The sequence below is a fragment of the Centruroides sculpturatus genome, unplaced genomic scaffold, assembly GCF_000671375.1.
Source record: "Centruroides sculpturatus isolate CEXI.00-Female unplaced genomic scaffold, Cexi_2.0 scaffold398, whole genome shotgun sequence".
Classification (NCBI taxonomy): Eukaryota; Metazoa; Arthropoda; class Arachnida; order Scorpiones; family Buthidae; genus Centruroides; species Centruroides sculpturatus.
Window position 1 is genome coordinate 602,802 of NW_019384660.1, and position 22,864 is coordinate 625,665.

General features: G+C 30.1%; 1 protein-coding gene across 2 annotated transcripts in view; it reads right to left on the reverse strand.

The window, feature by feature from the left end:
• LOC111626544 (uncharacterized protein DDB_G0283357-like) overlaps positions 1-22,864 on the reverse strand; it is a 41,376-nt gene that overhangs the window by 8,630 nt on the left and 9,882 nt on the right. For both annotated transcript variants that reach the window (XM_023369953.1, XM_023369954.1), the window contains 4 exons: positions 20,275-20,419; positions 13,331-13,437; positions 9,634-9,784; positions 6,840-7,846 (listed from right to left, as the gene is read on the reverse strand). In XM_023369953.1, coding sequence (XP_023225721.1) covers positions 6,840-7,846; positions 9,634-9,784; positions 13,331-13,437; positions 20,275-20,419 — 1,410 coding nt within the window. The remainder of the gene's footprint in view (positions 1-6,839; positions 7,847-9,633; positions 9,785-13,330; positions 13,438-20,274; positions 20,420-22,864) is intronic.

Sequence of the window (22,864 nt, forward strand, 5' to 3'; positions counted from 1 at the left end):
CTTGAAATATGGCCATTTTCTAGAAGTGATCTCATTTTCTAAAAACTTTTCAGTTATTAAATTTATGGTTATTAAACTGCCAAGTAATTTTAACACAATGTCCTTAAATAATTTATGCAAGAAATAAATTATATGTTCTTCTCTCTAATATTGCTTCATAAAACAACAGATACACTTCAATCATGAGATTGTTGAACCAACAACATAGTCTGAAAAATCAAACTGATAAATATTCTTTTGATTAAAGAAAAAAAAAGACTTCATATAATTTTGAGCATCTAGTTGCAATCTCCAGACTAAATCACCTGACATTAATATGCTTCAAACATTTAAGAAAATCTTGATCATATACAGTAAGTCAAAATTGTTGCAACTTATTTTCCTTGTCTGACTGTATCTAAATTAGGAGTGCAAGAGTTAGGATTGAGAAATGATCATATAAAATTCAATCAGAAGTAAATTTAACATTTAAAAAAAGGAAAAGAAAAAAGTTTTGAAAACTGGATGGAGAATGAGGGAATGCAAGTGCAAAAGCACATTCAAAAGTTTGATTAAGAAATTGTTTAGAACAGTGGTTTCCAATTAGATAAGAGCTGTGGACCCCATAATTTTTGGACATTTGGTATCTGCGCAGTAGATGTAGTTGATAAATTAGCAGTAATATTCAAAACAAACACATTAAATTATACTATCTTTTATTTATAACAAGTTAAAAATATATAACATGTCTAATAGCTATTCAATATAAGGCTGAGACTCCACTAGTATAAAAACCCTAGCCATAATTATTTTTAATCATGTGACCACAATATTTTATGATGGGGTGGGGAAAAGGGCAAAATCATAGAATATAATCATTGTCTTTACATTGTATATGTGATATATCACTACAAACTTATACATAAACAAGATGTGACAATACATATTGTCACTGTAAAAACTTTGCTGATGGAGCCAAATCCAAGCACAAACAGGTCACTTGATTAAAAGTAATTACAGTGAGGGTTTTTAACATTCATTTTTATGCTAGTGACTTCTCAGTCAGTGCCGGCCCGAGGCTAGTTTTAGGATGGAGTGAGATCCTATTATGGCGCCCCCCTTGGTTGCCCCTAATTTATACCCTTTAATTTACTTTACCACCGAGGCACCCCCTAGGACTTAGCGCCTGGAGCGGCTGCTCCGTTTGCCCTATGATAGGGCCGACTGTGCTCTCAGTCTAAATATTACGGGAGAAATCATGTCTCTTTTTATTTCTAAAAAATACTGTACCAGATATGGAAGGAATTATTACTTTTAACCTTAAACCAGGATCAATATTGACACGATTTCTACACTTGCTCTTCTGACAACAAAATATTGAAAACATTTGTTCACAAAAATATGTGGAATAAAATGGAACTAGATACTTCAAAGCTTTTCCACCTAATTAATGAGATTATGTCTTGTCTCTAAAATCACACTGCTGTCAACAGCTGCACACCTTAGAGGTATGAGAAGGAGTACATGTCAGGAGTTGCAGTTTGGCACAGAGTATATGGTGCCAAAATCATGCACACATAAAATAAACCAGACTTGTAGGTAGTCAGGGGATTGAGAACTGGGTCAAAATAAAATACAAAATGCTGAGACTGTTTCTACAAACAGGTGTGAGTGCGAGATTTGCACATGCGTTGCTCACATTCTCTGGGACATAGTCTCATCCCAAGAATGGCTTCACCGTTTTACTTGTTTTTAATAATCAGAAAATACAATTCACTCAGAATTAGTCAAGTGTACATTCTTTGGAAAATATTATCAATGAGGCATCACAAGTCAGGTCAACAAACTATTGCAAAAATGAGTGAATTTTAAAAAGTTGGGGTTTTACATAAGTGATGCCATGGACACTAAATTTGTTCCTTAGATCCCAGAAGTCCATAGACCATCAAATGAGAAAGACTGGCTTAGAACATAAGAGTGGAATGATTTGAAGTTGCAATGTCAGTATCACAAAAAACAATAAATAACAGTTTTCTTCTTGAGAAGGTTTATGGAGACATAGTGGTGTTCATTTAATGATTTAGTTGGTCATGCACAATGGAGTCTATTATGCATGCTCATGAATTAAAAAATCAACTGTCATACCTGCTAGTCCAACAATGCTTGCATGCTGCTGCTGCCGCCAAAACAGACTAACCCCAGATGAGCTGATACTGATAGATTTGGTATTGGCAATGTGCTTAGATGTGTAAGACTGATTTAAACAATGCATAAACAGCCAATATCTGTTGTACAAAACTTGCACAAGACTAAAATGCTCCATTCCACTTTGTTTAAATGATTGCCTTCCATATAGTAACACACATTGTGTACACAACCATATCAGAGAATTAAAAGTATTTAATATTTATGATTGTAAATACAAGGCAAAATAAGTGGCTAAAGTATTATTTGACATGTAGAATATATGTCACAATGACTAGTAATGACATTTTGAAACGTGACTATTGCATGATTGACACACTGTTTGATTTATATCAAACAGTGTGTCAATTCTTTATCAACATATCAATTGAAAAGTTTACAGGAGTTTTCCACAAATGATGTCACACCTCATGGGGAGAGAGAGCAGTTCAGAATACGACACAATGTGACAAGGGAAAGAGAGGGAAATGATCCTTGTGATGTCATATTTCACATTTACCATTAATCAGTATCATACAGGCTTTTTGAATGCAATATGACATATTGCATTCAAAAAGCCTGTATGATACTGATTAATGATAAATGTATGATACTTAAAGTTCATTCTTTGAAAATTTAAACTTTTCACTTAAACTTTTATATAATAACATTAAAAGATAGAACAAAGTAAGTGTACATCAAACATTTACTTTATTGTGGCTGGTAACACATTACAGGTATACCTTGCCTTACTTCGGTAATTTGTTCCAGGAGAGACAACGTAAGTCAAATTTACTTGTCTCCAAATCTACTTGTCACTAGGCTAAACCATAAATTACCATTCCTGGTTCTGTATTTTATTTATTAATGCATTTCTAATAATATATGGTTAATAAGGATCTATTTTAAGCTTACAAACATATAAATTTTAGTTTTTAATATAGTACAGAAAAAAATAATCTAAATGTACGAATGCATGCACTTTAAATACAGTAAATATTTGTAAATTTATATATTTTAATATGATTTTATGTGCTTTAAATGCTTTTCTACTGATATTACGACTTCAATATTTGTGGCGGACAGACGTAAAGTCAAATAAAATGACTTAAACTTGATTTTTATTTTTCCATATACTTTTTTGACAAACGACGTATTATCGGGAACGACGTAACTCGAAACGACGTAAGTTGCGGTATACCTGTATAGTCTTTTTTGTTAATTTGAAAGAGTGTTGTTATGTGCTTTAAATGCTTTTCTACTGATATTACGACTTCAATATTTGTGGCGGACAGACATAAAGTCAAATAAAATGACTTATACTTTTTTGACAAACGACGTATTATCGGGAACGACGTAACTCAAAACAACGTAAGTTGCGGTATACCTGTATAGTCTTTTTTGTTAATTTGAAAGAGTGTTGTTATACATTTTTGTTGTTTAAGCACTATAAAGTGCAATTAATTGAACACTAGGCATCCTTTCATCCTTTTATTTGTTTATTTAATAATTTAAATAAACAAATAAAAAGATGAAAGGATGCCTAGTATTCGATTAATTGCATTTTATAGTGCTTAAGCAACAAAACATTATAGTCTGTTATAGCTACATTAAAATGAAGTGATTGGTAAAGTACAATAGACTTTGAAAAATTCAAAGTTTATTTTCAAAATATTACAAAAAAAAGGGAGGAAAACGGAAATATAGAGACGTGACAGACTATAACATTTTCTAAATTTGGAGATTGCATTGTCTGTCATGGATTGGAGAGAAAACTTTTGAATCTATTTGGAGTGCTTTATTTGGGAATATAATTCAGAAGGTGCTGAGTGGATGGATTTTGATGACAGACATGATAGGATAAGGCATTCCCTTGGATACACATACCTCCAACATCCCATTGTGTCAATTGAAGAACACATTACATGGGAGTTAGCAAAGTATATGAAAATAAAATTTTGATTAATGTAATGCCATTGTTGTATAATATTTTATTTTAATAAAAGCATAAATAAGTCATTTTATACTAATATCTGTAATTACATAATCCCATTACATAGTTGATGCAGTGCACAGTATTTGTCATAATGTAAATATGAATGATATAGGAGAGAGGAGGTTAAAAACGTGGAATTTTAGCATATTATATTATTATTTATGGATGGCTCCAAATCAAAAATATGAAAATATAGAATTGTAAATATTAAAATTATTTAAAAAAGCATTTTCTTCATTTTTGACACTCTCTTCACACTATGTACACTAAGAATGTCTTTTTTCATTTCCATCATGGGTTTGCCCAGGTCCAAATTGGGATGGCAGAGTGGTGAGGAATATACCTGACATATCCAGGACAGATCACTCTAAAAATTCCTGAGACTGCTCGCCCAAATTCAATCTTGAGTCACTACAGTAGTATCTGGGTCATCTCTCCATCAATAAAAAAAAAAAGATTAAGAGAGGAATGTTTACAAATACTCTTGACTCAATTAGGTAAACTGTTTTGTAGAAATAATGAAAATTTATTTAAAATAGGGTTAAATAATTACTTTTCTTCAATTACTGTATATTAAATATTCTTTTTTATACAGTACAGAAAATAAAATAAAAGTTTGGAGATCAATTTTTCAGAAATTTGTTTATTTTTAAAAGACTTCTTACAGGATATATATAAGATCTTTTCAAATGCTCATGTTCACAAACTTTCAGTCACTTTCAGACTGCATGAAAATAATTTCAAATCAGTCCAGTTCCAGTATACTTAATGTAAATGTTTAAACAGCCAATAATCTGGGTTCACATGCAAAACAATGTTGACTGCTTACATTTCATCTAAATCAGGCTTTAAAATGATTCCAATTTTTTTTCATGTGTTGGTGGAGGTTGAAAAAAAAAATTAACCCTCATATAACTTGCTTGCTCATGGTCTTAATTAATGTGATTGCTGAAAATATCTGGTAATGCTGATATATTCATCTTTAACATAAAAAGTGTTTACAAACTATGCAAGAAGAATTGTTATTTAAGGAATTAAATCTAAATTTAGCTTTACCTCCAGAGCCAGTAATTATGCATTGGTGAACTGTTAGGGTATTAGGGTGTAAAGATCTCTAATCACAAAATTCCCATTTAATCTCTCACAAAGAACTACAAGTTGGTTGATTATAATGGTTTGGACTGGGCTCTCTGGTCACGTCCTGCTGGTTCAACTGACCAACTGACCTGAACGTAAGACATCCCTGAATCTCGCGCCCTCACATAGGTGTAACCTGATCAGACCTCTGGTAATTAGGTCATGCAAAAACAATCAACCCAACATGTACCTGGCTTAAAAGTGTAGCTTATTGTTTAGATAATTACAAAGCACTAGTATGATATCTAGATTATGATGAAAAGCAACTATCGTGTTCATAATTTGGAAGAGCTTACTTCAAAACCTTAAGTACAGAATGAAATGTTGGTTATAATTCTACATAAACCAAGGATTGTCTAAACATTTTAACTAAAAAAGACTTTAGAAACAAGTTACTCTTTTTTTCTTTTTAATGTAAATTTTTCTCTAGTCACCAGATTTCCACTAGAGGACTCTAGTATCAAATTAATCATCATTTATAAGTACACTTGATTTCTACTGTCAAGACATTTAGCACTATTTTAAGCTGTTTGGTGGCATTGGATCCTACAATAAAGGTTGGCATCTGTGTACAGTTTTATTATATATATATATTGTTTTTAATGGTATCATTGATCTTTTTTTAATGAATTTAAAATTTTTAATTTAAAGATTTTAGTATTCATCTTCAAGTGATCTGCTATCAGTCCTTGACTGAAATTAAAAAGGATTTAAAAATGACTGCAACTTCTCTGTATGCTCTTTATTACTTGTAGTGTTAATTATTTCAACTCATTTTGCATTTCTTATTAATGCAATAACTAAATTTGAGTGAGAAGCTATCACTATCAGAGGCAATGAAAATAATTAGAGACATTAACCAAAAGCTCTCAGCAGTTCTTCAAAACCGTAGAAAGGTTAATTAGAAATTTAAATCAATTATGGAAAGCAATCATGGTTTAAAAGAGCTTAAAGACATGGTTGAAATTTTGAGTGAAAAATCAAATTCATTTGATTTTTCACTCAACAGCATATTTCACTGAAATATGCTGTAGTTATGAGTGTCAGCACTGAGCAGTCATTTAGTCAGTCTATTGCAATAACAGGGAAAGCTTTTCAACTGCAAACTTGTCTTGTTATGCTGTAATTTGTTCTAATTTACAAAGAAATTTGTAACACAACTATTGTTTGCCTGAAAAGAACTGTAATAAATAATTTTTAAATGCATAGGTTTTGGTCTTTTTAAAGCAAATAAGTTATTATTTTAATATTTTAGCTGAATTTCACATCATAATTTCCAATCCATATTTATTACAGATAACATAACATACACGTATTATAAAGTGCAGTGTATAATTCAATCAAAAAATTTTTAACTCAAAATTCTGGTTTAGGCTATATTTTTATTTTTTGTAAATCAACCTCTAAACATACAGTAGGCTAGAAATAAAATGTGAATATGGTATTTCTATCACATTTTGGAGACTTTTTTAGGTTTAAAAAAAGCAACTTACTACACTGCAATTTACAGTAAATAAAATTTAAACACAATAAAAAAAATTACCTGAATGTTCTGATATACAAGATCCATTGTTAGTAGAAATACCAGTGGAAAGAATGTCTGCAAAACTTTTTGAAGCATTACTATCCGGCCTGCAATTGGATTCTAATTTTTGATGGACAATGTGATTGTTACTTTGTATTAAACTTCCATCATAACTACAGTTGTTGTTTTTTATCATTGAAGACTCATTATCAGAAAACCATGACTTTACAGGTACCTTCAAATCTGAATTTACTTTGTTGCTGGATTCTGTAAATGTTTTGAAGACTTTACAAGGTGGAGGATTTTCAGAAGAATTATTAGAATCATTAGTATATTGATTTTCAGATAAACCATTTATAGATGGACTAGAATTTGATTGTGGTGAAGTTCTAACATCGAACTGATTTATAGAGTATAACTGATAACAGTCAATAGGTGATAACGATGATTTTATTTTAGTATGTTGTTTTGAACACTGATTTTCATATTCATCACTTAAAGAACTGTCATTATCATCATTGCTGCTACATTCTGAATGTGCATAATTTTTCTTTTCTGAATGAAAGAACTGTGTTTTGTGAGAAGCAGTACTTTTTGTATTATCTGTTCTGTTTGTGATTCTATAACCATTTATAGTTCTACTACTTAAATCATATGCACAATTTGAAACTATATTAGACTGTTTCTTACAATCATTATTACATATACTTGAAAGATGTCCTGATTTTATTCCATTTGTAGTCATTCCAAGATAACAATAGGATCTATTATTATTAACTGAAAGACTTTTCTTTTGAGTTAAATTTAACTGGCTTTCCTGTCTTTTATCTTCTGTAACAACTGGCATTTTTTCTAAAGTTACCATGTGATTATTCTGTTCCTTTTCACTTTTTCCATTTGATTCAATCATGCCTGATGTTTGAACAGAACAGATTGATTCATACATAGAGTGCACTGTAGTATTGTGAATATGTGGAGTGAAGCGTTCAATAAATTTCTTTAATTCTTCTTCACCTTCTTCATCACTAAAAAAAGAAGGTTTTGTAAAATAATTTTAGCTATGAAGAAATTAATTTTATTTTTGATTACTGTAATTAAACTATTTATTTTATTCTGTACACATAAACTAAAAAGATGAGAATAATATATAGATTAATTAAATAAAATTAGCATATAAATAAAGCATTGTCAATATCAAATTTCTGAATATAAATAAAATAGTTATTCCAATCATTAAATTTAATTCTTTCTTTTTCATAAGCATTATATTAGTAATAACTTCTCCAATAACATTAATTTTTCAAAATTCAATTTTTTTTCAATATTTGAGAAAATCATTTGTATTGTTATAATGAAAATTAAAATATCATGATAAATGAATTAATCAATATCTGAAAAAACTCTCAAAAATTTTTCAAATATTAAACACTATATTCATTACAAGACCTACTTATTGTTCTTTGTCAAACACACTTTTATTATCTTTCAGTAAATTCCATGATGCTGACTGCTGAAACCTTGCTTTGAATTTCTTATTCAAAAACAATAAATATTTTAAATACTATTACTATTGTAACTTGAGAAACACTAAATTTATGTAAAACATCACACTCCAGCAGTAAAGCTCAATATTTACACTGTAGAAGAAATGTTTTGATGGTCTTAATTTCATTTTTAATATGGTGATAACATATTTTTATAAAGTGGATGCATCATAATATAGTTATTATCTATATTTATTTTCTCACTAGAAAATTTAGTTCCAAGAATATGAGTTTGCTTTGATACCTGTGTACAAAAAGTACAACAGCTGTAAAATGTGGAAAAATTGTAAGTTAATTTTTAAAAAATTATAAGTTTTCTCTTATAATTTTTCAGCATATTCTTTGATTCATGCATAAAAAGAGCTAAATTAGTAAATATGTCTACTATAAATTATATTAATTTAATAATAATAACAAGTTATAGTACAGTGAACAGGTTAAATCTAATTATTATATGTTATAAGGTTTAATTATATTTTAATCAATTCAGTTTTTTTAATAATGATCTGATAAAATTAATTAATTAATTAATTATCTGATGAAATACTACATAAATATATAATGTAATTTTTATTACAAATAATTTTGCCATGTAAGCAAACTCATAAATATTTAATAATTAAATTTCAGTCAAGCTATTAAATTTATATTAAAATTAATTACATTCTAATTTTTTTTTATAACTTTTTAATAATTTTTAATTACTTTTCATTCAGAGTACTTCTGATAATACAGTAGAGCGTCGTTTATCCGAATCAATTGGGGACTGGGGTTGTTCAGATAACTTATTTTTCGGATAACCGATTATGTACGAAAAAATATATTAACCTATCCCATGTTGAAATTTTTCTCCGTTGCGTGTCACTTTGCATTGAATTTTCGTCGATGTTAAGCCTAACGTAAACTTTTTAAAATAATAATCGTGGCTATTGTATCGTGGCTATTGTATCGTTAAAAATTATTTCTTTATGTTTTACAAACAAAATAAATACATAGAAAAATATAAAACAAACAAAAATTATACTTTAGGCCGACTGGAATTCTTTCGGATAACCGGCGTTTCAGATAACCGACTTTCGGATAAACGACGCTCTACTGTAATTTATTAGGATAACTCTGACTATTTGGCATTCTAATAATTAGAGAATTATCTATAACATTTGTTTTAATTGATTAATGCACCATAATTAAATATTTCATCAATAATTTATAACTGACTTAAAACTGAAATTTTTATAAATAATTTTGCTAAATATTTTAATTAATACCTGAGAAGTTTGTTAACACAGACAAAATGATCAATTTTTGATGATGATTTATCATATTGCAGATATCCTGAACTCTTCAAATAAACTCTTCCTTGGTTAGAAGTTCTTAATCGGTATACTATTAAGCCTCTTCCAACATTATTGGCAAACACTAAAAATAAAATAAAAAAGCTAATTTAATGTACAGTTTAAACTTATTTCATATTCCTTTATTGTTATTAATTATTTCTATATTTTTCAAACAACAAAAATTAATAAACCATAACTTTACTCAAATTATTGATAAAATTTTATACCATATATTTCAACAAAATAAATACTTATGCAGTTCCAATTATTATTATTAATTGAAAGTAATAGAGAGAGCATTTTATGTTCCAATTTTTCATTGAACTGGTAAATTACGGTAGTTCCTCAATTAAATCCCAGGATTCAAACATGTCCCAGGGAATGAAGATGATGTTAAAAATAAACCACAGTTTGAAAAGCATAGAAAACATGTTGAGGAATTGCCTTGTATAAGATAATGTAATTTAGAGTGACAGGTATTTTTTTGTTTTACTCTTTCTAGCTTATGAGCAATAAGACCTCTTTTCAAATCCATTGCAGGTTTGGCCAAACCCATGATGAGGCAATTGGGTAATGAGAAATATAGCCCCAACATATCCAGGACAGACCACTCCCAAAAAATTCCTGGGGATTTTTTTTTTATTTTCTATGATTGTCTGAAGAGTATTTGTAGTAAGGTTCCTGAATGTGTAGAAGTTTTGACTGTGTTCAAGCTTTTGATGTATTACATTTGCTATTTGATTATGCCAACGTAAATAGTCAGTTTATGTTAAAAGCTTGCAACCTGAAGTGATGTACAGTATTGTACAGTCTTATATATGATGTAACATTTTTTACAGGTGTCACCTTTGAGTGTTGTGTCTTTTAAGATGTATTTTCTATAATTTCTTGTATTTAGGACCTGGTCTTGTATGGCAATCATAAACCTTTCTGTCTCTCCAAAGAGTTTTTATTAATATTATGTTGGGTTTAGTGGGTTCTACTCAGTTTACACCGGTGGCTGTGTACTATGCCGGACAAGAGTCAAGGCATAGTAACCATAACAAAAAAAAAAAAAAATTAAATAACTGTGTCAGTGTGTGTGTGTCTGTATTCAAGAATTTCCTAACAATAGGACATGTATTCAATATAGTTGCCTTCTGTAGTATGATGTATTTGTTTCTATTCTATTGTAATGTTTCCAGGCTTTTGTGTAGTGTGTATGGTATGATACCTGTAAAGAGAGAACAGTAGGTACTAGGGTTTCTCATTTCCCAGTCTTTTGTTTGTCCCGGGATAAAAGTGAATGGTTTTCCAGGATCCTGGAATAGAATTAATTATTTTTAAGTTATACAAAATATCTTGAAATCAAATGATATAATTATTTTTCATTTTTTAAAGGAATTTAATACATTCTGCAACTTCCAAAATCAAATTAATAATGCTGTGTAAGAAATACATTAAAAATTATGTTTAAGATATACAAAATATCTTGAAATCAAATGATATAATTATTTTTCATTTTTTAAAGTAATTTAATACATTCTGCAACTTCCAAAATCATATTAAAACTCAGATCAAAATTCTAACTTAAAGAGTAATTTTTGTTTTTTTTTAAATAAAACATAATACAAAATATTATTGTAATTTTTATAATAAGATTTTAAAAAGCAAAGATGGTCAATACTCCAATCACTCGATCCAGTTCTTATTTAACTAATGAAAAGTCCTGCTATTGAGAATGCCCTTTCTGATTCAATTCATGTGGGTGGAATCGTCTTTAATGCATTTAAGAGAGACAGATGTTATGTGTTTTTTCACCTGTAGTCTGGAAAATTTCTAGTTTGTTTTTGAGATTGTAGTACTTCTTTTGCTCTCTAGTATTCTTGATTTGTCTACCTTGGCTGCTTTAATAGAAACATCAAGCTTATAGCCTGATAATTTGGTAGTTCGTTTATCTTTCATAATCAGGTTTATGAAGAAAAACTTCATACTTGCAGACTTCGTACTCATTTGTATCCTTGCCCAATTTGCACAGCCTGGCGTTACACAGTTATTGAAGCTACTGGACATGGTTAAAAATCAAGCATAAATACAATTATTCCAGATATTACAGGTTCTGACAAGTAAAGAATTTTCAGTCCTGCCACAAATAAGCTACATATTGATTATTGACCATTTGTGACATGCTATAATGAGCTAAAATTTAAAAACCTAATAAGTAGATTTAAAATTAATAAATACAAATGACAGTTTATGAGTTAATTATACTTTCTATTTACAAAATTTTCTCAATCTTAATACAAAATAAGAAAAAAGTGAAGTTTTAAGAAATTTGTGGGATTTCTCGGGTTAAAAAAAACAAACAGGATTCCTGGGATTCCATTTGAGAAACCCTAGTAGGTACAATAAACACTCTATCCATCCTCCACTGATGCCTTATTTCCTGGGTGAGTTCTGTGTACTTTCTGATTTTTTCAGTGCATGTGTTTTTTTTACATTATGAGTGTTTGGAATGGATATGTCTATAATGTATGTAATTTTATTGTGCTGTCAATGAGTGTGATGTCTGGTCTGTTGTGTTAAATTGTTTTATCTGTGAATATTAGCTGCTATAAGCTAAGCAGCTTTTGCATGTATTCATGTAGAATATTTAACAGTAAATTTTAATTGTTAATGATTTCTTTTAAACTCCTCTTTTTCCCTGATAAATAAAAGTATACATTCTAATTTTAAACCAAAATACAGTAAGAAATATTTAGGATCAAGTACCAAAGGTGTCAGATGGCTTAAATACACACTAAACACATTTTTCCTAAATATTCTGTGCTGAAATAGAAGTGCATCATATATTCCACAAAATACAGCAAGTAGAAAAATTATAGTTTAACCTGTCATTTAACTGTTTACATTACAATAAAATACATATTTCAATTAAATTAACTTTTAAATAATATAATTTAGTCATAAATGATACAATACAAATTGAATTCAAATATAAAAAGAACACCATCAACACTCATCTTCAAGTTCAAACATATGAAATAGACTTAACATGCAAATGTTCTATTTTCACACACTATCAGATGGAATGTCTTCACACAAACACATGAAATAGATTTCTGACAAATAAATGTTTATTTGTCAGAAATTTTATTGCTGGATAAAGTAATGATGATTTTTGTTGTTGTTCTTTTTATATAATTTTATCATCTACATAGTTTCTATACACTTTACCTAATGTATTTATCTATCTATCTATTGTATAGTTTTTCATTAATAATTCCTTTTTCCTGAAACAATACATCATACATTTAAAGTTTTATATTTATATATAATACGAAACACTCTTTGCCTTTAGTATGAATAAATTCTAATATCAATAAAATCAAATTATTAGTTAAATATATTCTTCCAGAACAAAAAAATTTCTTAAATATTAACACAATACTATTACATATTGAATACATATTAGACTTAAGTTTATAAAATAAGCTTAAATAAATATTAATTTAATAAGTATCCAAGAACAAAATATGAGTGAGTATAGTATATCAATAGACATATATTATTTAATTATATATTGTACACAGTTATACACATAAGTACTCAATAGTTGGATATTATAAAAAGTAAAATAATTATTTACTTAGTTTATGAGCAAAAAGTGCAACAGGAATGTCATCAGCAATAATATAATGATAAGCTGATCTACCGAATACTTCATGGGGAAGATGACCAGTAATTGTCGAGAGCCTAAAAAAGAATATGACAAAAAATTACATCTAAGTCAAAAACATTTCAAAAATTTTAAAATTATTTACATTCATAATTGAATAACCAAATAGAAATGAATAATAATTTTTTCTTTACAAGATAAACGAGAAAGTTTCTTTATATCTTATACAGATTTTATTTTTTATATATACATAATATTATATTTCAGAATGTAAATACAGTAGAGCATCAATTATCCGACTCAATTGGGGACTTGGGTTGGTCGGATAACTGAAAAAATCGAATAACCGAAAAGAATGAAAAAAATACATTATTAGTATAGTATATTAGTATATCCCATGTAATTAGTATATTAGTATATCGCTATTAAGCTACTTTGCGTTGAATTTTCATCCATGTTAAGTCTAACAAAAATTTTTAAAAATAATCATCTCTATTGTATCGTTAAAAATTATTTTATTGCTCACAAAACAAACAATCACTCATAATTAGAAAATTAAGTCTCGTTTAAATACTGGCCTCCCTTTCATGGTTGAGCCAGTGTTGCCAGCTAAAACACACAAAAATTAACAAAAATAATATTAAAGTAGCCAAGACATAGCCAAATATTGTAGCGCCACATCACTAGCGGACATTTGAAATTTGCCGATTAGAACAATAGGTTAACCGATGTGACGGTTAATCGGGGGTCGGATAATCGATGCTCTACTGTATGTAAATCTATTAAAAATAAATATCATACACCAAACTTTTGAAAAATCTTATTACATACCATATATAATTACAATAATTATTATGAAAAATGACTTTTCTTACATATATTATATGTTCAACTGTAAAAATGATTGGAATTATGTAAATATTATGACTAACTAATTTTGATGAGATTCCAAACATGTACTTTTCTAATTAAAGCACTGAAGGCTGATAATTTACAAGAAAGGAATCATTTGACAGAGATGGTGCACATAAGAATGTAACAGTTAGTTTTCTGGGAACATTAGTCTGTATTTTTTTTTTTCATTAATTCAAATTCTACATCTAAGTTCTGTGCTCTCCTATTATCTTCTTTCTCTAATTCTAAAAAATGTCAAAAGGGGGTTAGGGTTGACAAAACATGGGAACTGGTTCACATCTAGTTTTATTTTCCACATTATTAAAGTATTATCAACATATTTAAGAAAATCTAATGTATCTAAGTACTAAAAATGACTTCACTAAAATTTTTATAATTAAAATAAAACTGTTTTTCTATAATTTGTCAATTCAAAGACCAGAGAGGTTATCCTTTTTTCTTCTTTTTTTTGGAATTATAGCAATAAGATAATAGGAAAGCATACTGTGAGAATCTGGAGACATAGAACAAGAGTCTTTCCTTAGATTTGAAAGATTTCTTTAGACTTTATTTAATTATTTGTGGAATTAAATAATTATTTTTTTGGGTAAAATGAAACATACAAATTTTACACTTTTGTGGAAAATTGATAGAAAAAGGGAAATAAAACTTTCCTTCCAGTTTATCAACTTCCTGTGGTGAGATCTTATTGCACATGTTGATGAACATGTGCTGGTTTGAGTCATCCCTAACATCTCATCACATGTATAACAAATTAACACTCGAAATTTTTAGATAAAAAGGCTAAACAACCCATTTTCAGGGCACTCTCACCTCGAAGTTCCCTTCATCTAGTCCACCCTCATCAGCTCTCCTCGTCTCCAGTTTTTCCTCTCTCTCCACTGAACAAGAAATCAGTGAAGCTTCTCAATCTTTGTATCGACGATATAAATTAGCCTGTGCCTGAAGACACCATCATATTATCACGAGGTATTATGCACAAAATAATGTAAACTCTCTCTCTCTTGATCTACTAGAGGTATAAGTAGCTAGATATTCAATAGAATTTGATTGATATCTGAGTCAGAGAATCTGACAGTATGTTACATTTATCTATATGTAATCCTTGATTCCTTTATACTATTAAACTATTTGTTTTTATTTAATGGGTTTTGAGCTAGCTTCTTCTGATGGCTGATCACCCTTATCAACAAGTTTACGACCCTTCCCATTCAAACATATAGTTATACTTATTCCCAAACCACAACTTACAACACAAAATTTATTTTAACTGGTGTCATAAGAAAATAGCCAGTAAGATCCTATGATCTTGAGGCAGATTATAATAGACCCATCCACCAACAAAGTGAGCAGGCCTAACGGTCCTGACTTCACAATAACTTATTGGCTCTAATGACTCTTCACTTATTGGCTCTAATCACCTATTGGTGATTAGAGCCAATAAAACTCTAACCTGCAGATTCTCACAATACTATTTAGATACAGAATTTAAATTAAAAAAAGGAGAAATACAGATTAATTATATAGAAAATGATCCTTTCACTTAATATCAACATTCAGGTCTTTGATTGAAAGAGAATACCAGTGTTCATTGTTTGAACATAAACAAACACTAAAAATCTTGAAACAAAAATAACATTATACAGCTCAAGAAGTTAAAATGCACTTTATTCCTATTAAATATTTTTTGACATACAAAATATCTCAATCAGATTGAATATTCACAATAAATAGATTTGAAAATAAAACATAATAAATTTGAACAATTTGTAAATGGTAAAGTTTTAAAAAGTTTCTTTTATTTTGTTTTTATTTTATTTAAAAATTTTTGTTAAAAATCAAAATGTTCCAATTATAATAAATTAACAAAACAATACTTTGGCTGAATTGAATCTCATCAGAAAATGGCAGATAATGGATACAAGAATAAAACCAACTATTAGAAATAAAATTGCTTTGACTCAGTTGACAATTCAGGATTTACAGAATTTAAAAATAAAAACAACACATCTGTGCTAGTCTTTGTATCGCAACTCAACAATAAAGTATAGAAGGTGTCTGAGAGACTTGACCATATAGATAGAGCACTGGCCATGTTTGGGCACTATCATGGATTTATAAGCTACTTAAAACAAAATGTACCCGGGGTGTTTGCAATACACTGTGTCATCCATCAAAACATTTAGTCGCTAAAAATCTGAGTGGAGATTGTAGCTTCAATTTATCATTAATATAGTAAACAAAATTCGAAGTAACGTGTTGAATACTAAGTTATTTCTGCACTGTGTGAAGAAAATGATGAGAACTTTCATTGATTGCTCCTTCACACTGAAGTATGCTGGCTGTCAAAAGGCTTATGTTTGACAAGATTTTTTTCACTGTTTGAGAAAGTTTTAGAGTTTTTGGATGATAAAGATCCAATTTTAAAAGAAAATTTAATTAAGTGAAAACCAGACATTGCTTATTTAACAGATTTTTTCACTAAATTTAATGAGGTTAACTTGCAGTTACAAGGTGACAGTCTAAATTTGATAAAAACAAAGTCCATCATTTCAACTTTTCTTGTTAGAATTAAACTAATGAAGCAAAATATTGGACAGTGAGAATTTTCCCAGGTTCCAAATTTGTCACAGACAAACTACCAGGATGATGATGTTTCAACCTATGTTCAACATTTAAATATGCTTCACACAGACTTTGAAACTAGGTTTGAGAATGTTTTGACTATGGAAATACCACAGTGGATTATTGATCCATACAGTGACATTGAAGAAACGGATGTCATATTACAAGAAGAATTAATCGGAATAAGCACAATAACAAAGAACTTAAAGTACAGTTCAGAAAGGGATATCAGCAATTTTGGCTTCAGAGAGACATACCTGAGATGGTGCCCACCATATATAATATATATATATATATATATTTTTTTTTTACCTCCCTTTGTGAAAGCTTAAATGTGGTGTTTCTTTCATACTAAAATATTATTATTTATGTGTATTATTAGTAATGTTATGTCAATGTAATTATTCACGTGTTATAATATTTGTCTGTATTTTCTTTTTCTAATTTGTATTTTGGAATGTAACATAAGGGGGTGCTAGGGGCAAATTGTATATAAGGAATGTAAAAGGAGCATGGGATACCTTTTTCTGTTCAAAGACTTGGCGGAATGAGGGAGAAAACGACGGACCAAGTGAAAAAAGGAAGAGAAAGTTGAGACCTTGGACTAAAGACAACCAGTCTTATTGTATGTATAGTTCCCCTACGACCCCATTCTGGCTGTATTCCTAGTTTTAATATATGATTATCTTTGTTCTTAGTGTCGTCTGTTTTCTCTTTGTTTGTCCAAAACACGACCCCCCACATACCTATTACTTATCCTGCATTATGGACTATTGCAAGAAAGTTTGATAGCTTTTCCATCTTCATACCTTATGGAAAGGGGTTTCAGTGCAATTGCCAATCTTCTTACAAAGAAAAAAAAAATTAGATTGAGGAAATTTAAGATTACAACTCACTAAATTGAAGCCAAATATTGAAAATTTGCTATTAAAGCATCAGGCTCATCCCTCCCACTAAAAACATTTACTTTTTTGTGTAGTTATTTTATGACAAATGTCTTTTAACTGTAACACTGTGTTTAGTAATAACTGTCCACAAAAAACCTTTATTAGTATTGTGTTCATTACAATATCCACTAACGTTTTCGACCTCCACCGAGGTCTTCTTCAGGTGCTGACTAAGTGTTGTCTTCCCTTGACCGTTAAAACGATGTCATCCAAGATGTAAATATTGCACGTATCATGTTTCACCCCTCTGCTTGTCCCCATTTGAATTCCTTGAATAGGTATCTCCATGCCTGTGCGATTGTTTCTCCATCTTTAAAGTTGATACAGGTGCCCCCAACATTGGCTTTGTAGATCTTCCAGGCTTCCAGGTGATGGATGTGATCAATTAAAAATTCCTGTCTGATTAATTTAGTGTTTGGGAAGTCTGCCCGAATTTCTGGGCCACTAACGTACGCTATTAAGGCGGTGGTGTGCCACCTCCTTAACGGCGTACATTAGCAACCTGGAGGCCTAAGAGATCTACAAAACCAATGTTGGGGGCACCTGTATCAACTTTAAAGACTGAGAAATGATCACGCAGGCATGGAGATACTTATTTGAGGAATTTGAATGGGAACAAGCGGAGGGGTGAAACGTGATATGCTCAATATTTACATCTCAGATGACATCATTCTAACGGTCAAGAGGAGACAATGCTTAGTCAGCATCTGAAGAAGACCTCGGTGGAGGTCAAAAACGTTAGTGGATATTGTAATGAACACAACACTGATAATGGTTTTTTATGGCCAGTTATTAGTTATTTTATGTTATAATTTTACTAGATTTGCATTTTGTGTTGTTTTAAATAATAAATGTATAAAACTTAACATATTTTTTTTTTTTAACTTTTTCACTCTACAGTTAAACCTTATCAAAGTGAGTAGCACTGTGTCAGCTGTCAAAAACACATTTGAAATATTAGAAATGCGGAACTCTACCCAAAACAGAAAAAATTGGCATGTGGTCTATGAGACAAAAAAGTTTGGGAACCTCTGGTCTAGAGCTACCAGCTTTAATTTAAAAAAAAAAAAAAATGGCGAGTTTTGAGATTTATGCGCATGATAGTAATGATAGTCCATGGGAAGAGAAATAAGTCCGACATTAAAGCTGGTAGGGTTTTATGTGCAATACGGATAAAATTATGGATATGCAATTTTGTTTCTCCTACCATAGATATGTTTATGAATTTGCATTGGCTTAATGAGAAAGGATAGTGAGAATTTTCCTGAATTTACAGACTAGTGGATATTTACTGAAAATTTTAGTTTTTGTTAATTTTGTTCAAAAATCTCAATTAAAATATATACGGTAATTATTGTAATATAAACTGTAGTCAGATAGCAAGGCATTACTATGACATAGATGTAAAATCAATGCATCTCATATACTACATTTTATGAATAATCAAAATGTAGTTTAGTAGTAAAATGTAGTTAACTCTCCTAGACTCCTCCTATTTGAAATAAACCAAAACCATGAAAAAATTAGACAGTTTATGCTAACAGAAAATTCTAAACTTTATCATAACCTGTCAAAATCAACACATTGACATTCTGAGATTTTGAATTGAAATACGCTACTAAAAGTGGCTAAAAATGTCTGCTTATTTTAAAATTATCTTCTGGCCCATTAAAAGGTTTGATAAATATATAAGAATAAGTATGCTTTTGCATTTTCTGTAAACAAAAAATTCTACCATTCTATGCTAATGCTAATTAGAAACAAAGAAATAATGAAAAGCTGTAATATGATGGTGTTTTACAATATTACTTCTCTGTTTTCCTTTAACTTTACACAGAAATGTCTGGGAATAACATAGATGACTAAAAATAAATGAAAGTGAATGGAGACTTTCTTTTTTCAATAACTAAACAAGCAATTCCATTGCAAATAACTGCACTGCATACTTCCAAAGATTAAAAATTAAAAGCAAAATGCTTTTACATTGTTTCTAAAGAAAAATTGAAAAAACAGCAGAATAAAATTTCAACTATTGATTAAATATTCATAAAAAAAAACCAATGTGCAAGTTTAGAATTTCATATAGAATAATTTGTTAAGTTAGAAACTAAAGTAAAAAGTGTATAAATAGCAAAAGAGAATTTTTATTTATTAGTTATATTTAGAGTAAAATTTCGAATCTGAATAAACTGTTGGACCTTAAGAGCTGTAAACCGTATCCATAGGAGCAAAAAAGTCAAAGAAACCTTACCCTATATGTGATCCTTTGTGAGATGTAGCCCCCTGAAATCAGCCTACTTTCAGAGTGCAATTGGGAGCCATGCTGTGTGCTCCACTAAGATATTGCATTTAATTATTTATCCCAAATAACTTTTGAATTTAATGGTTATATCAACTAATTTTTCTATAAATTTATTAATAATTTACCTGTGATCTGCAAATATGATTGTTCCATCTAAGCTATGACGTGTGACGTATTCATCTTCAATAGCATCATTGAGTAATAATTCATTGCAAGGTCTTGTATGAACTACTCTAACAAATGCTTTGAATAAACAGTTCATTTGATTCACTGAAATTTAAAATAACAATAAAAAATATTTATGTAGCACTACTTAAAATTAACATAACAAATATATAAAACATTTTATAGATGTAATTATTATATGGTGTTGGAGTGCCACCTGTTTAGCTTATATAACAGTGCCTATACCAAACCAAGGTTGAGACATGATAGCTTGTTTAGTAATTATTATGTTTATGCACTATGTAGGATCAATGTTTAAGAATTTCTTGACTGTATGATGTGTTTAATATGGCAGCTTTTTGTAATGTCATATACTGTACAGATATACCTCGCCTTACATCGGTAATTGGTTCCAGGAGAGGCGACTTAAGTCAAAAAATGATGTAAGTCGAATTTACATGTCACTAGGCTAAACCACAAAAAACCATTCCCAGTTTCGTATTTTATTTATAAATAAATTTTTAATAATATATGGTTAATAAGAATCTATTTTAAGCTTACAAACAAATAAATTTTAGTTTTTAATATAGTACAGAAAAAAGTAATCTAAATTTACAAATTCACGTACGTACAGTACATTCTTGTAAATGTACATGTTTACAATTTGGCAATGTTTACAATACATCACAGACTCTTTATTTGTGAATGTGGTTTGCTCTAAGACATTATAAAATAAGATGATTTTGTAAGGTTAAATAACAAATACAGTAATACCCCGAACTTACACGATAGGTGGGACTGAACGATAACCGCGTAAGTCGGGGTATAATTTCGCAATTTGTGTAAAATCCAAGTCGGATGTATGTAAGCTAATAAATGTTCTTGTTAATCTTATCTCATCTTTTGATTCGTTCATGGTTACAAGAAATCACCACAGAGTCTCTCAAGTCTCCGTAGATATAACAAACACAGAAATAAATAACACAAAATAAATTGTAGCTATGCGTCAATTCTGCTTGACATGTCCAAACATGTAAGCTGAACAATAGTGTGGAGGAGCAAGTAATCAAGAGTTGCATGGCACTCAAACAAAAGACGAATCGACGAGATTTGAAAATCACGTAACTCCGGGTTTGTGTAAGTCGAGGTATTACTGTACAGTTATTAAAATTATCTTGCAGCAGTAGATAATAAACTAATTTATATTAAATTTACCAATATCGAGTGGCGCTGACATTGGCGCCAAACAGTAGACATTGGAGCTATTGTGGAAAACACCAATATTGAGCACTTAAAGACCGCTAAATAAGACGACAATACCGAAACACAAATGTTTTCATGTTTCATTCTCTAGGATTTATGATGATTATATTAACATTTACTGTAAATGTACATATTTTAATATGATTTTATGCACTTTAATGCTTTTATAGTGATATTACAACTTCAATATTTGTGGAGGATGGATGTAAAGTTGAATAAAATGACTTAAACTTGATTTTTATTTTTCCATATATTTTTTGACAAACGGCGTATAATTGAGAATGACGTAACTTGAGGTATACCTGTATATGCACATTACATGATATTACAAAAAGTAGCCATACTAATGTTAGAAAGTTAATATTCCTAGACTTTTGTGTAGTGTACGTAGTATAATCCCCATGCAAGAAAGAATTATTGAAATAATAAGGTACTTATTAATTTTATTATTAATGTAATAATAATAATAATAATAACTCTCCTGTGGTCACCACCTGGTCATGGTGGGAGAGCCCAGTAATTTTACTGATCCATAGGGCAATGCAGACTGGAGCACAAGCTCCTGGTAGGAACACCCATGCCAGTAAGGTCTGTGGGAAGAAATGAAGCTATGAGTGACCACACCCACATTCTGTGGAGATATTTATCATTGAAGTAACCAGATCAAAGTGTGATACCAGCTCGGACGTCTCCTGGGTTAACAAGGTCCACATTCGTGGGTTAGGCAGAGGCTCACATTCGAAAAATAGGCCACAGTCTCATTTGGTTACCTGTGGCAAAAGCAGCACCGGCCCAAGCATGGCTACTGCAATGCCCTCAACAGAAGTGAGGAATCAACTTAGCCTTGGTGTTTCTGTGGCAATGCATCCACAGACCACAAAGGCTGGAAAACCATGCCAACAGATGAAATGGACAACAGAAATTAACGAGTTTATCATCCGTACTTACTACACCATCACAAAACTCGAAACAAACATGACAGCATACAGACAACAACTACACCATAGATTCACACAACAATATCCTCACCTCACTGTCACCGAACAAAGGATTGTTAATCAAAAAAGAACAATTATACACAACAACGTTATCCCACATCACTTATCAAACAACAGGTTGCTGATCAAATACATCAACAGACAGAAACATTTAACATTATTAATGAAGCTCACGTAACCTGTCAGGGTAATCCAGCAACAAGCATTGATAATAGCACACATACAACAACTACCAGTAGTGATACTACAGGCACTTCCTCGTCCATCACTGATAACATAGACATAGAAT